This window comes from Chroicocephalus ridibundus, chromosome 2 (genome assembly GCF_963924245.1).
Source record: "Chroicocephalus ridibundus chromosome 2, bChrRid1.1, whole genome shotgun sequence".
NCBI lineage: Eukaryota > Metazoa > Chordata > Aves > Charadriiformes > Laridae > Chroicocephalus > Chroicocephalus ridibundus.
Genome location: NC_086285.1, coordinates 114663816 through 114679333, shown reverse-complemented (window position 1 = coordinate 114679333; position 15518 = coordinate 114663816). Strand labels below are relative to the sequence as shown.

At 42.7% G+C, this 15518-nt stretch overlaps 1 protein-coding gene across 1 annotated transcript in view; it reads left to right on the top strand.

Annotated features, from left to right (window-relative positions):
- The first annotated feature begins 3022 nt into the window (after positions 1 to 3022).
- The window catches only part of ARHGAP28 (Rho GTPase activating protein 28), an 81183-nt gene continuing 68687 nt past the window's right edge, over positions 3023 to 15518 (top strand). The window contains exon 1 of the mRNA XM_063326586.1: positions 3023 to 3306. Within this exon, the coding sequence (XP_063182656.1) occupies positions 3176 to 3306 (131 nt within the window). The 5' untranslated portion in view covers positions 3023 to 3175. The remainder of the gene's footprint in view (positions 3307 to 15518) is intronic.

Genomic DNA, 15518 nt, shown 5'->3' with positions numbered 1-15518 from the left:
ACCAAACCTGAGGGAGCTGGTCCTGGGTTCACTGGCTACAGACTCTCCACAGATTCTTCTCTTGCTCCAACTTCGCTTTACTGGTTGCCATCAAAACCATCTTCACAATATTGTTTCTCACCAAACTGGCCTTTACAGTGTATTTGAAAGGTCTACAGAGCTATTAACTACTTGAAAAAGCAATTGGAATTGCCATAGTCCTGAGTGCTCCCTGATCTCGTATTGAAGTGGATCCTGTAGAAACACAAGCATGTTGGATTACAGTATTTTCCTACTTGCTTCTTTAGAAACTGGGAGAATACATTCTCCTTTAACTAATGGAATTGCACACATAGAACCAAAGGCAGAATTTGGCCTACGTTGCCTTGTACACTTTTCCTATTTCCTAACTAGTCCAGTTAAAATTTTGTTTAATGGCTGATATGTACCTGTAGCTGATTATCATCATTTTTAGTTTTCACTAATATGCAGATGTCTAACCCCAAGAGGCATCACGCATATAAACATTTTTAGCTCTCAGTTTGATATATGTATTCTGGCTGATTAATTTTCAAAATATCTATTCGTACTTGTGCCAAAGAGTGCCATTTCCATACAAGCCTCCAGTTTATGCACCAGCACTTTATAAATCTCCAAATAAAATCTTCCATGTTTATTTTTCTTAGAAAGAAAATCCCATTTACTGTGTGGGCCTCTTTTCTTTATATGCATTTTACTATTGAAAGGGTAACTGTATTCTTTTCTAAGTCATGTGGGTGTTTGATTTTTTTATTATGGGAAAAGACGAAATAAAAATAATACTAAAAATACATGGTATTTCTATTGTGGGCTTTATCAACACATAGTCTAAAGTGCATAACCAACATTTTGCTGTCTGATGGTACTGGAGAAAGCCTAGTGGTATGATGCTAGGAAGGGGAGAAAAAAAGATTTTCCTGGAGTTGCAGCCAACACTTTGTCTGCAGCCTGGTCTCCTAAAGGTTGCCTACTCGATTTCTGATGGTGTTTGGTGCCTTCCATGATGTATGTTTCTTCACATGTTGAGTTTCTTTAAATAAATTGTGGAGGATGCCTTTAAAGGGTGTCAACAGATATTTTATAACTTATTTTTATAAATTTTTAGCTCTCAGATGATAGGTGTATTTTGAGTCAGCAGTTTTCAAAATATCTATTTGCACTTGTGCCATATATAAATTTATATTTATAAGTTCCTCATCATCATCAGAGAAGAAGGGTACCCACCCTATGGTCCAGAAAGGGAAACGTAAAGGCAGGGTAGGGAGGGAAAAGTTACATTGGCAGGAGCATCCCTACTCATCCAGCAGCCAGGCATCAGCTTGGCATTCAGTTAGTGCTCCACAGAGTTGGGATATGAGATCCATGATAGCATCTATCCTAATTTTTTGGACCCTATTCCTCTCTTGAACACCCCAGTAACCACGGAGCACAATGAGGTCTTCACTGGTTATTGCATTCACCCTGCTACCCCCTGGAGGCACCGTGGGATATAGTCCTGATGCCATGGGCAGTAGGCAATGCTTCAAGAGTTAGCTTAGAGCCTTCTCCTTTGTTTCTAACATATGGCTTCATGGTGGCTCCCAGGGGGCCTCCACGCTGCCATGGAAGCAACCATGATTTTATTCTGTGCAACCTGGCTTTCAAATATTTAATCCAGGAGATGTTAACAGTATAGCGAGAGCAAGCCTAGAGGTTCTGCATGTTCAAATATTTATGCTTCCTGGGTGAGTCTGGCAAGAAGTGCTGCCAAGTGTACTGTTATCAGTGTCCTGTGCTGGCTAATTTAAAATTAACTTGGGCACTGCCTACATGAGTTGCAGCAATATATTTGACTGAAACTGTCCTGCCCCTCCAGGCAGGATACGGAGCTCAGGGGGAAGGTGGAGATGACATGAATCATTTTTGTGCCCTTCAAAACCTGTGCTACTTCGCCAGCTGCAGAGACTGACAGTATAGTTTAGGCAGCCCCTATACCAGTGCTAGGGAGACACCTTCACTCAAGGTGGGCATCCGAAAGAGGAGCCTGAGAGACATTTTGCACAGTGCCCATACTGGGGATGCTGCCCGCAGTTCTGACAAAGATGCACAGAAGCTGGTGTTTCACCCATGTGCTCACAAGGCGCTCAGAGAGCTGTGGCTCGTAGAGTAAAATTAGGGACATCCTTCCCATGATTCCACAGGCAGGACAATAGATTTCAGGAGCAAACATTTATCGGAAATGTTTCTTTTCAAAAAACCCCTAAGCCCTGAAGAAGCTGGAGAGGAAAATAAAGGGCTGTGTGAGTTTTCTCATTTTGTCTGCAAAGTTTTCCCTGGGTGTTACTCCAGAGTTGGACCCCAATATTTTTGCTTGCTAGTTTCCTTTTGGGAGAAAAACATTCAGTTAGCACACAAACATCAAGCACAAGCATGAAAAAGTATCAAGTACCTCGGAGTGTATTTATTTATGGGATTGCCCCAGATGAACGCACGCTACTGTAAAAATAATTCACTCATTTCCCAGAGCCCTTCTCATTATGTACACGGCTGTATCAGGCAAAACAAAAACTTAATCTGTTTTCAGGAGAAAGCAAGTGCAGTTCCCTGCCACAGAAATGATCCAGCGTGTAGGAAATCAAGATTCCTTGATTATTTAAACAGAGCAGAGACTACTCTGTTTCTGAATCTCTCGTGTAAGCAGTTTAAATGTCACTGCCTGCTCTGCCAAACCACGTTTTGTGTTTGAGTAGTGCTCTCCACTCGTCCTGCTGCTTAACTGGCAAATAATTTCACTTAGTTGAGCCTATTTCAGGAGCAGGAGGAGTATTAAGAAACTGACTCTTAAAAAGAAACAAAAAGACAGAGTCAGAAGTTTTCCCGGCGGTCGTTCGGTGCCATGCCGGATTATCTCAGGTTTCTAGTTTCCTAGGAACGTAGTAACTTCCCCGTGGGTTGTTTTGTGGGCGGTGTTTTTGAATATATGCTAATTCAGCTTTCCTGACAGGGAGAGGAGCCGTGTCTCAGTTACACAGCTCTCCTGACAGCAAACGGTGGTGAGAGGCTGCTACGGAGCCAGGCCATGCCTTCCTGCTTGTGACAGGACCAGTCGTCCTCCCGTCGGGGCCCATCGGCACCCCTTGTTTGCCTTTGTCACCGGCAGCGGGGCCGACATGCGCCTATGACCATGGAAATGAAGGACTCGGGCAGCGTGGTCCTCACAGCCTACCATCCCCACAGCCCGGCCAGGATCCCAGGCATGGAGCAGAACTTTGTGCAGGACATCCCCCCCAGCCATTCGCCCACCAGCAGGTAAAGCCTGAGGGATGGGGACCGGTACCATGCCCTGACTTTTCATCAGGGTCGGTTGTGGGTTTTGCTGACCATATGTCAGCCCGAGAGCGTTTACCGATCACTCGGACACTTCATGAGCACTTTGCTCTCACACATTTCTTGCTTCCACTGTGGAAGTGATTCAGCCCAGTGCCGCTGGTCAGGATTGGGAGGGGGAAACGCGAGTGCTTATTTTAAATCCTGTAAGTCAACAGAGCAGGCCAGCTTCCTGCCCAAGATACTCGACAAGAAAATCCCCAGGAAAAAAAAAAGCACGTGAATCAGGCTTCTGCTGAGGTCTTTTAGGACTGTATTACAGAAAGCGAGAAGGCTGGAGTGACTGGCCGAATCTGGTGCTCAGAAAGTTGATTCTGGCTTTAGTTTAGAGGATTATTTAATGCCTTCCCCATCCACCCACCTCATCAGGACCAGCCCTTGCCTTTTTGTGAAATTGCAGTTGGTGCTTTGCACACCCACGTACACACAATGGGAGATCACATCGTTAAAGACTTAGTCTAAATAAGAAAATTACTTTGGGTTGCAGGAAACTAAGCATTGTCTTAATTAATGCAGTTGTGTGTATGTTTACTTCCCTGCTCTGTAAGAATGCTTGTATTTGCACAGTTCAAAAACAGCAGTTTGGGCAATTTTATTGTTTTAGAAAATCTGACCTTTCTCCTAAACGTACGTGTCTGGGTTTTGCAATTTTCTCCAAAAGAAGTGGTATGAAAGTTCATACTGCAAAAAGTTGAAGAAAGTAGGAAATGTTATTCTGTGGCTTGGCTGAAAAAAATGAGAACTAAAGTCTGAGAAAACAGTAGATGTCATTATCGGCAGGAATTAAGTCTGCATCTTCTCTTAATAAAAATAATGATATTTACTTCATATTGTTTATTTATAGCCCAATAGCTATTTTGTTTTCAATGTCATTATTTAGGTTAGCTGCATCTTCCTGTTCTTTGTGTATTTCCCTGGCTGTCTCATAAAGATAACTCCTTTGTTCTGTTAAACTGTTGTTTGAGAGCAGTACCAAAATACACAATTTCATGTTAAGAAAAGAAACACAGTCTGCGCTTTTAGACGCAGTAAGAATGGCATTTGCTACTCACAACAGAGAGCAGTGGTTTGGCATTGGGTTACTGGGGAGCATGTCATTTCTTCCCCAAGGAAGAATGCTAAACTCAATCTCCCTTTGAGTCTGTGAGCAGCGGAAATGTGGTGTTTTGCTATTTTCTTGTAGGTGTGCTAATTGTTTTAAAATGCCCTTGAAACTTAAGCTCAGGGAGTGTGAGGGTTTAAATCACATAAGTATCACCTAAGAAAAGCAGAAGTGCAAATTGCAGTTCCTGAATGAAAAAAAAAAAACCACAAGACAATCCTGGCATTTTGATGAGAAACATATTTTGGAAGCTCCTGCCATGAGGCAAAGCTATGTGTCTCTCTACATGTCTCTGTGTCCATAAGATTTTGGTGCTGTCTCCCCTTTCTTGTCCTCAACTTCCTGCAGCTGTCTAATAGCAATAGCCAAATTCTGCCATGTGGGCAGTCAGTGACCGTCTGAGTTTCCAAAGCCTGTTCGAGAGAGGGATTTTATTAACCCAGCATGCAGTCCTCTGGAATGCAGAACCCATGAAGGCAAATGCACTGAGCATTTTAGCAAATGGTAAAATAGGCTCTGGCTTAATCCCTACTTCATCTTCTAAGAACTCTTTCCTGGACTGCATTTTCTGTATAGTTTCCTCTGCCGCCATCCTAATGCAAGAAGCTTTACTATAGACTCTGTCTGCTGTTCCTTGATCCCCAGGGCAGCCACCCGCACTATGGCATGCTAACTCCTTGACTCTCCAGGAGAACGATTCAAAAAAGCATGCAGAGAACAGAGGTGTTGCCTGTTTTTTGTTTGATAACAAAAGCAGTTGGGACCCAGAGCCTGACTTTCCCCTGAATTCAGTTGATTAGTTAGATGTAGCTCTAATGAAGTCCATACTTCAGATACCTATCTGTGAGAACAAATCAGTGTTGGATATGAACTTTCAATTTGATATACTGCTGACCAACTCTCTCTCTCTCATCTTAGGAATCAAGATCTTTCATTTTCTTTCGTCTCCCCAAAACATTTCTCTTGCTTTAGAGTGATGCTCCCTTTGTATCAGAAGAACAGCTCCATTCACCAGAGCCAGGCTTGGATGTGAATGTCTCCCAGCTATGTTTTTTCTTGCAAACACTTTCACTTTGGGAACCTTCTAAGCAGAGGTTTCTCACAGAAAGGGGAAGCTAATGCAGCCTCAGCTGACATTAAACTGGTCTGCTTCCCACTATTTAAAAAGACACTGATAAAAAAGAAGGAAAGATTTAAGTAGCCATCATGAACCTCTAAAGTAATCTTAAAACATTCTTGCCAATCGAATTACACAGCTGAGAAGCCCATGGACACCAAAGTTTACACTAATAAACTTAGGTGAATCAAACCGCTTGGATTCACATCCATCTGCAACTCTTTAAGGGCCAGTCAGGTAGGCATCCTGTGTGCATATCTAAAACACACGCAACTAAAACATCAGCATGAAGTATAGTAGCCACAAGTATTTTCATTCATAAGCCCAATGGGAGGAGAGTATATGTACCCCATTATAAGTTAGGGGATAACAGCTGGTGGGCTGTAAGAGGGACAGAAGATGTGCTTTAGCTGCTTCAAATGGAAGATGCATCAGTGTGCAATGAAGGATAGGTGTAATGAAGGGGAGAGTGGGATGAATGTTTGACTACATAGTGATGCCATCACCAATCTGCAAAGGAGAATTCTAGCTTCCAAACTTACTGTTGGATAGCATAAATAAAAAGGTTAAGAAGAGGGACCACAAATTCCAGCCATTCTCAAGACTAAGAGAGCACTGGGGAGACTAAAGACGGCTATACTTAAATATCTCCTCCACAACTATCTATATCATTCATTTCTATCTTTCTTCTTTCATTCATCTTGCAGACTTATTTACTTTACTAGTCCTACACATGGGGTGAGCCCTGAAAACTGCGCTGTTGATTTTGCTAGAGGTCCAGGAGAATTCTCCAGCCAAATCTTCCTTTAATTCCATTAATGCAACTAGCAAGTTCATTTTCCATTTTTCTCACGGAACATTCAAGTCCCTTCACTTCACTTGTCACCTGCTTTGCATGATTGCAATTGTTGATAGCATTTATATTATTGACATCTTTTTTTCTTCATTGCTTTTGAGAACAAAGTGTTGGGGAGATCTCTGTTTGCTTTGCTTTGCAGTCAGACTAATTCTATGGCATATCAGTATAGTGGGGAAGATTCCTGTGCTTGTGGCATCCCCCTCATTTTTTTTTTAATCCCATTTATTAGAACTCAGTTATCAAAAGCACCAGTACCAAATACCCCAGAATATCACACTATCCCTTTCAACACAGATACTGTCTCAGTGCAAAGGTGGGAGTGCTCATTTATGTTAAGTAATGGGTAACTTTTCCATCCTCACTTCAGAGATGAAGGACTTGCAGTTGTGCACAAACACTGCCCCTGGATCAGGGGAAAAGCAGGGGCACGGCCATATGTCTGTCTTCCTCCCATCTCCTTTTTATCCTGCTAGGAGACGCTAAGAGAAGTTATTCCTGTGCTCAGAGGAAGCAGGCATGACCTCTATGCCAAATGGCCAGTGAGGTCTCTAAGGTAATTATGCAATTAGGGGAGTACAAAGCATTCCGAAGTGAGTCACGCTCAAGCTTTCCTTGACTCAAGTATGAGAGTTGGTGAGTTCCTCAGCTGGTTTGTTACTAGCATATCTACTAGCAAAGAACTCATCCTGCACTGCAAATCACAGATATTTCCACTGCCATGAGTCTCTTAGGCCACTGATAAGAATCAGAGGAAAGAAAAAGCCCGTTCGTAGGCTTTGTTCCTGCAGAATGGGTTTAGAGCAGCTTTTAAAGGGCACGTGAAGCTTTTTATACATGGAATAAACATCTTTATAATCAATACTCAAGCAAAGAGCAGCATATATACTACCAAACCTAGGGGCATACTATGTAAAGGTAAAGGACAAAATGGATTTCAGTACCACTGAACAACTCAGCCAGGACCCCATCTTAGCTTCTCCCCTAGTCAAGGGCAAGTCTGGCACTTCCAGTTGCTTCAGGGAAATGCTGTTTCAATCTCTTCATGTTCAGCATATCTCCCTCCTCCTACTGTCAGGGAGTGACTTTCAGGCAGACAACACTAAACTGTGAAGCCAAAAAAGAACAGGAAATTTTTCTGAAGTTTCTATGTTGTCTTGAGTTACCTGCTGGTAGTTTCCAGGATCCAGGATCCAACCCTAAGACTTGCAGATATGGGGCCAATGGTAAAGTCGTTACACTGGACAAGGAAGCAGCAGATCCTTTTGCAATATTCATCCCCTCTTGCAAGCCCCAAGACACTACAGAGATATGTCATGATGAGGTAAAGTGTCCTGATATAATGACTGTGTCTTTGGAAGGACAAAACTGGAGGAGGAGCCTTTATGCACCAAAACTTGGCTTGTGACAGGAAGGGCCGTATAAGCAGTTCAGGTTTTATCCCAACAGAAGCAGATTTTATCACGCTGAAGTAAGGTCTGTATGCCCCAAGGCTGGGTGATCTGGGTTTAATTTCTGTCAGCGCTGATTGAGCAGCTCCCCTGCTCAGTTGTATACAAGTGATGTCAAGAATGTCTTCTAAGTGATGCAGGATAAACAACCTTAACTATTTTCAACGTTTATCTCATTCTACCATAAACTTCCCCAGAAGACAAAAATAAAAAGCTGGCTCCTTTACCACAGTAAATCTTGAAATTACTTGGGCCTCTTGCAGTAACTTGGATTCAAAACCTATAAAATTAAAATTTTAAAATGTACTGTAAGTGGTAAAAGAAAACCCCATAAAACAGTAGTCTAGGAAAAGACTGTATTGGCACAGGTTGGGCAAAAAATGTATCTTGTGGAAAAAACAATTTTTATTATCTCTAGCAGCTTTCTAAAATATGATTTTTTTAAAGTATATTTTTATAGATGTGAGGAATGGTGATTCTTAATAAAATATTTACTGGGAGGATGCGTATAAATAAGCCAGACAATGGTAGACACGTTTTTCCTGTAGGTTTTAGAAATACCTACAAAATGTCCTCTGGGAGCCTCACTGAGGAATGCAGTATTTATAGCCAGTTCCTCATGTTATGGTTGAAACTAGAGTTGGCTTCTCTGGTTTCTTTTTAGTTTGGTGCTCCTGCTGCTCTCCCTGGTACCTCCATATGTAGAGCTGATGGAAAACATCTGGCACTGTCCCTTTGATCATTTTGTTTGGTTGAGCGTTTAGCCAGCTGCCCCATTCATTTTTAACTAAGTCACTTATCTCTGGTTACATGACGGTTGGAGCTGCCCGCAAAAAAAATGTAGGACCTGAGAGCCCTGCGTGCCCTACACAGACACCTTCAGATTGCATCTGGCAGACTGACAGCACTGGCACAACGAACAGCCAGGAATCACGAACTGTAAAGTGTTATTTTGGCACAGAAGATCAAAATAATTCAGTGTAAATGTGTGGAAAAAGTGCAGTGGTAGGAACTGCAACACACAACTAAGAAAGACTACCAAAAGTCCTAGCTAGGACAGTATCCGAAAAGCATCTGGTTAGTGCTGTACAAATATAGAATCACATCCTGAAATAGTGCGGAGTATCCACAGCAAACAATCAAGTTAACATCCTGGATTTTGGCTAACCACAGTATTAGCAGCCACTTGGGCCACTGCAGTGCTTTGCTGCAGCTGGGTAGGCAGCACAGCAGAGTAAGGCTGGCAGGCAGCACATCCACCCTCAGGGTGGGACCGTGTTCTGTGCAGCCTTCAGGTACCACTGTGGTGGGTGTATTAAAAGAGCACAGGAGGGGAACCAGGAGAAGAGTGTCCAGAGTCACGTCTCAAGCTGGTGACTGAAGCCAGGCATCCTCTGCAGGATTTTAGCTCCTTTGCCTGCCTCCTTCTTTCTCTCTCAGTGGAAACAGTCTCCACTGTGGTCTTCCAAGTCCTATTGTATGTGCCAGGGACTCAGAAAGGGATGGAAGGAAGAGGGGAGCAAAGGAGGACAGAAAAAGGACCACCTTCACAGATATATGACTTGATTCTCCTTTTGTGTGCAAAAGTTTGACACTGTCCCACATGACATCCTGGTCTCCAAGCTGATAAAATATGGGTTTGATGGACTGACAACCCAGTGGATAAAGAACTGGCTTGACGGCCGCACCCAAAGAGTGACTGTCAATGGGTCCATGTCCAAGCGGAGGCCAGTGACAAGTGGAGTCCCTCAAGGATCAGTACTGGGACCGGTTTTGTTTAACATCTTCATCAGCGACATGGGCAGTGGCACAGAGTGCACCCTCAGCAAGTTTGCTGATGACACCAAGCTGTGTGGGGCGGCTGACACGCTGGAGGGAAGGGATGCCATCCAGAGGGTCCTTGACAGGCTGGAGAGATGGGCCCATGCCAACCTCATGAAGTTCAACAAGACCAAGTGCAAGGTCCTCCATCTGGGTCGGGGCAATCCCAAGCACCGATATAGGCTGGGCAGTGACTGGCTTGAGAGCAGCCCTGAAGAAAAGGACTTGGCGATGCTGGTAGACGAGAGGCTCAACATGAGCCGTCAGTGTGCACTAGCAGCCCAGAAAGCCAATCGTATCCTGGGCTGCATCAAGAAAAGTGCGTCCAGCAGGTCGAGGGAGGTGATTCTCCCCCTCTACTCCACTCTCGTGAGACCCCACCTGGAGTACTGTGTCCAATTCTGGAGCCCCTACTACAAGAAAGATATGGACGTGCTGGAACATGTCCAGAGAAGGGCCACGAGGGTGATCAGAGGGCTGGAGCACCTCTCCTATGAGGACAGACTGAGAGAGTTGGGGTTGTTCAGTCTGAAGAAAAGAAGGCTCCAAGGAGACCTTATAGTGGCCTACCAGTATCTTAAGGGGGCCTACAAGAAAGCTGGTGAGGGACTTTTTAGGATGTCGAGTAATGGTACGGCTGGAGGGATTGAATTAAAACCAGAGATGGGACGATTCAGACTGGGCATTAGGAAGAAGTTCTTCACCATGAGGGTGGTGAGACACTGGAACAGGCTGCCCAGAGAGGTGGTGGAAGCCCCATCCCTGGAAGATTTTACGGCCAGGCTGGATGGGGCTCTGAGCAACCTGGTCTAGTGGGAGGTGTCCCTGCCCATGGCAGGGGGGTTGGAACTAGATGATCTTTAAGGTCCCTTCCAACCCAAACCATTCTATGATTCTATAAAAGGAGTTGGAGTGAGAAAAGAAACATCTCCCAAAAGACATCGTGTGGTGGGGCCATTTATAGCTGACCCCCGAGTCCCATCAGACACATGTGGCAATGGGTCTTGTAATGGCATTTAAGTGGTGATTTTGAAGACAAAAGCTGAAATGGTTTAAAAGACAGGTTGTTTGAAAAAGAGCCCCCATTACCCTGAAGGACTATTTTAGCAGAGCTAAACTGCTTGCATTGGCATCCCTTGTAATTAATGCAAGGGAAAGACTGATGCTCTGTGAGGGATCCCTCATCTTTGTAATTCGCTTCTTCCCCTGTCTGTATGTGTTAACTTTCCAGACGCTGCCAGAGCCTCTGGTCCCTGAGGAGAGGAACAAACACTGGAGCAGGGAGCCTATTATCAGCTTGTTCATTTGAAGACAGTTATGTTTTCTTATTTAGGATGCTATGAGTAATACTCGACTGCTGTAAGCCTGTGGGATTTTCAGATGTACGAAATCATCCAGTTTAGGATGGACCTACGCTGGATGTTTAGAAGAAAGCTGAACAAAGGAGAGACAGAAATCTCTGCTACTAAGTGTTGCCGTTATTGAATTTCTACCTGAGGACTATACAAGCCTTTTATAGCATTTTTTTCTGTAGAAGTTGCTCTGGGTATATAATGAGCAAAATAATGACCATAAGCCTTTTTGTGGAGGGTAGAAGAGCCCTACTAACTCAGAGAGACGGAAGGCAGTATATATTGAAAACCTATATTGGATGTAGAAGTCCAGGTGAGTTGACATCATTTACTAGCTGAAAGCCAAGTAAAGCAAGAGGCTAGCTGGGCAACTGTGTTTTAAACATCTGTGGGCTAAATTAGACACCGGGTCACTCTCACAGTTTGCTACCAGAGATGGAAGAAGCTCTAGTGCTGTAAGTCCTCATATTTTACTACAGGTAATCAGAATAATACTAGCTTCACAATGGACAGATTTGGACAGGGAATGATAAATTTATACAAGGCCTGAATTCATTTCACTGAGTAGTATGTTCCTTGCTAACTACGCCCTTGCAGAGAGTCTGCAGTTATCCAGATTCTGGGTTTGTCTATGCAAACTCTGGGTTTGGTGGTGAAGAGCCTCCTCCCCATCAGTTTCTCTTTCTCTGGCTAATTAAATCTCAGCTCAAAATATCATCCAGGCCTATTTTCTGTCCGAGTGATTATCATACCTAGTGGTCAAAAGGGAATCTAAAAGTGAGAATGTCAGATCCTTTTTAAGGTTAACATTAGTATGAGAGCAAGAACTGTGTAGTTGTAGCATTCACTCTAAAAAGAAATGCTCTGTCTTTTTTATATTCTAGTCTAATAAAAGGTCAATAATAAATCCTGCAGTGGAATGTGAAGTGGGATATGAGCCTTGTTTATGCACATGGACTGAGTTAATGGATACTTAGGTGTAGTAATGGAAGTTTTACCTCTGAATTCAGTGAAAATGGGATCAAGCCATCAGAATTAAGATTTGTTGTCAATAACCTTGCTTACAAGACACAATCTGATTACGCTCTCTCTTTTTCTCAGCTCAGGTTTGCTTCCTATTTAATAGGATTCTTGCAGAATAAGACATCAGTATGAAATCTTAGATAAGTAAAACATAATGGTGACTAGGCCTGTCTTCCTTTTGTAATATTTCCCTCCTTTATTTGAATATTTTGTAAATTCGAGTTCTACGTATTTGTCTGGATGTAGCAGAGGTCAATATAAAATCTTTGCAGTGGTTACAGGTGAAACATGGAGTGGGGCATTCTCTGAAGGTATTTTGCAGGCTTGGCTGTCCTTGGCCATTTCTGGGCCAGATGGTGCCCAGATCATGCATGTGCAAGGAAGTGAAAGGAAACAGCAAGCTTATCCTGATGAACAGAGACAAGGGAAGCCTTTGTACTCAGGCTGCAGCAGGATTTCACATTGAAAGTGCTCCCTTTTGGAGAGAGGGTGGGCAGAAGGAAGCAGGGACAGCTGGCCAAGCACAGGAGAGGGGCCTTTTAAATATGTGGGAGTCTTTAGTCTCCTGCTGAAACAATTGTGTCCGCCTTGTGTAAGGTCCTTCTTACATCTTCCACTCAGAGGATGCATTTCCCCACAATCCCCAGTGATCCGCTGCAATCCTTTGATGCTGCCTTGCTTGCTTGCTTTCTTCCCTCCTTCCCTCCTTCTCTTTTTCAATTAACAAAAACAATTAAACCATGAGGATTTAAGGATGACATTACAGAAATGTGAAGTTTCTGGAAGTATAAATTTATTCTTATTTACAAGCGTGTGTACAATATGCACAAGTCCATAGATGGAGCATGAAGCTTAAGGTTACACATGTGTCATTGGCAATTCATGGAACATATGGAAAACATTAGAATGACTTAGCCCATAAGTCAAAAATTAGCTGGAATCTTCCTCTAGCATATTTCTTCAAGCCATCCATTGCCTCTGACAAAGAATGACAATTAAAAATAAACAAACAAAGGAACCTACTATGTCTATCTTTGAAAAGCCTTCTTTAAGACACAGGACCTCCATGTTCTGCATTTAGGAAGCACACCACAGATTTTTGGGAGGGACATCAACTCTGCAGCTCTTTTGTGTGGTCAAGGTGCATTTCATCCTTAATGGACTCCAGCTCTTATGGCTTTTCTTAACTACTGAAGCTTTTTTATACAGCTTAGCTACGCCAGGCCTGAAGTTAACTGTGCCACACTCAGCAATGCATGAGACCATGCAAACCAAAGCAACTTGCCTCAGTCTACGCTGAACACAAGTAAATCTGCAGTTAATTACATTACATGCCATGCAACAATGAGTCACTCTAGTTGTAACTAATCGCCTATTTGTACAGGGCGTTTATTGTCATAGGATGTCCTTGGAGGCTCATTTTCCCTTTCCAGATTCTAACATGGAGTATGATATTCATATGGGTAATGAGGATGTCTATAATTAACACTGTTAGTGCTATCAAGAATTCTGAAATATACAGTAACTTGTACTTTTCAGAGTTAATCTCCTACTTACATGGAGACTTACTGAAGCAAGAAGGAGGTGTATTGCTGTTTTATCAGCAATACAGTCCTTTTTTTTTGCTGTCACACACAGGATACTGAAATTTATGTACAGTCAGTATTTAAGGCCCAGCTGTGTTGTCTGTATTCTGACACCTATTGAAAATCTATATTACAGGCAAAAAGGAAACAAACAAAGCAATGAATAAATAATTAAAAAAAAAAATCTATTTGACACCATAAGGTTTAAGAGCAAGGTAAAATATCCATGGCTTTAGTGAATTTCACAACCACCACATAATGATTACAGCACAGGAATTCAGAATATCTTTTTATGGGGTGGCCTCAAGCAAATCCAACCTCCCTTTGGCTGTGTCCAGAAGCTGAACAGTGACATTAGAGCATTTTGCCCAAGCCGATGAGCAGGCGCAGCACTGTGTTCTGCAGCCTGTAGGGCTTCTGGCCCGGGGGAGCCTGTGCCCAGCCCGCTGACACGACTGTAGGTGGAACCTTGAAGGCTGGAATTCAAAGTGTTTAGACTAATGCTTCAGGACTGATAAGACAAAAAAAAGGGTACGTTTTTTTCTGAACAGGCCACTCTGATGATTAATAGGTTAGGCTGGGTATTTTCAGTCTAGATGTTTAAAGTAAGTAAGTGGAAAGCTATACTGCATTTTTCTCAAATATTTTGCAGGCTGGAGGGGAAACTTTGTCCAACTTACCTGAACCATAACAGAGTATCTCCTTCATTCGTGCAAATCAGATACCGACCAGAACGAAGCACATGAAAAAGGAGTGGTGTTTGTGATATTCAGTTAGAAAAGCTTATTGACAATACTACGAAGGTATTAATCATCCGAATCCCTGCAGACTCCAGCAGAAGAGTCCAGGGTACAGCAGGGATCCACAACTAGTCTGGATGAATAAATTTAAAGAAGATTTTAAATTTTTATTTGGTTAGACTTTTCGCCCCTGATTTAGCTAATCCGTGTGAAGACTAGAGTTCTGATTTCCTAGAGAATAGAGCCTAAAATACCTTTTATTTCTTAAACAATAAATAGGCCGTTCTGAATATCCATTAGAATCTCTTTTCTAATTAAATCTCATCAGCTGGATGAGAAATATGATGATGCTCAGAGGCTGAATTGAACGACATTCAAGCACTGTAAATAAGGTTCATAACCTTTATTCTTGAGCTGTCAGTTCAGCCTTTGGTTTCTGAATCATTTCATGGCATTGATCCAGGGTTCCAGTTATGCTGAAAAAGACATTGACCACTGCAGAAGTGGGTGGAAAAACATCGTTCAGCAGTTAGCTGGGTATATATGCTGAAAGTATGTCTGTAATTCTGTGAAGGAGATGGTGTTACTAAGAACAGATTGGTTTCTCTGAGACTGTCTTGAACCCAGCCAGCTGTAGTTAAACCCTCAAAGGCTGACAAAGTGCATTCCTAATTATATCAGTCGAGTGGACGGCTAGATTAAGTTACCTCCTTTGAGACTATTGGTGATGAGTTTCCATCACTGGGACAGATTTTCTATTTCATCCAAACCAAAGAAGAGCTCAGGATGCGCAACAATAGAAATGAAGCCAACGCTAAAATGATATGCATCTGTGGAGCTACCTTAAAGCCCGCAGATAGCCACATCCCATGAATTCACTGGACATGGCAGTAGCAATAACGCTTGACGAGCAATCTTTGAAGAATTCAAATAAATTTAAACTTAGTATTGGATTCATCTTTGAAATTAAGTAAAGCAGTTTGCATCAGGTAACAGAAAGAGACAGGAAAATAATAGATAGCGGGAAGAGTTTTTCTGATATCTTTACAGAAAATGCATATTTATGGCCTTGGCCATCTTCACAAG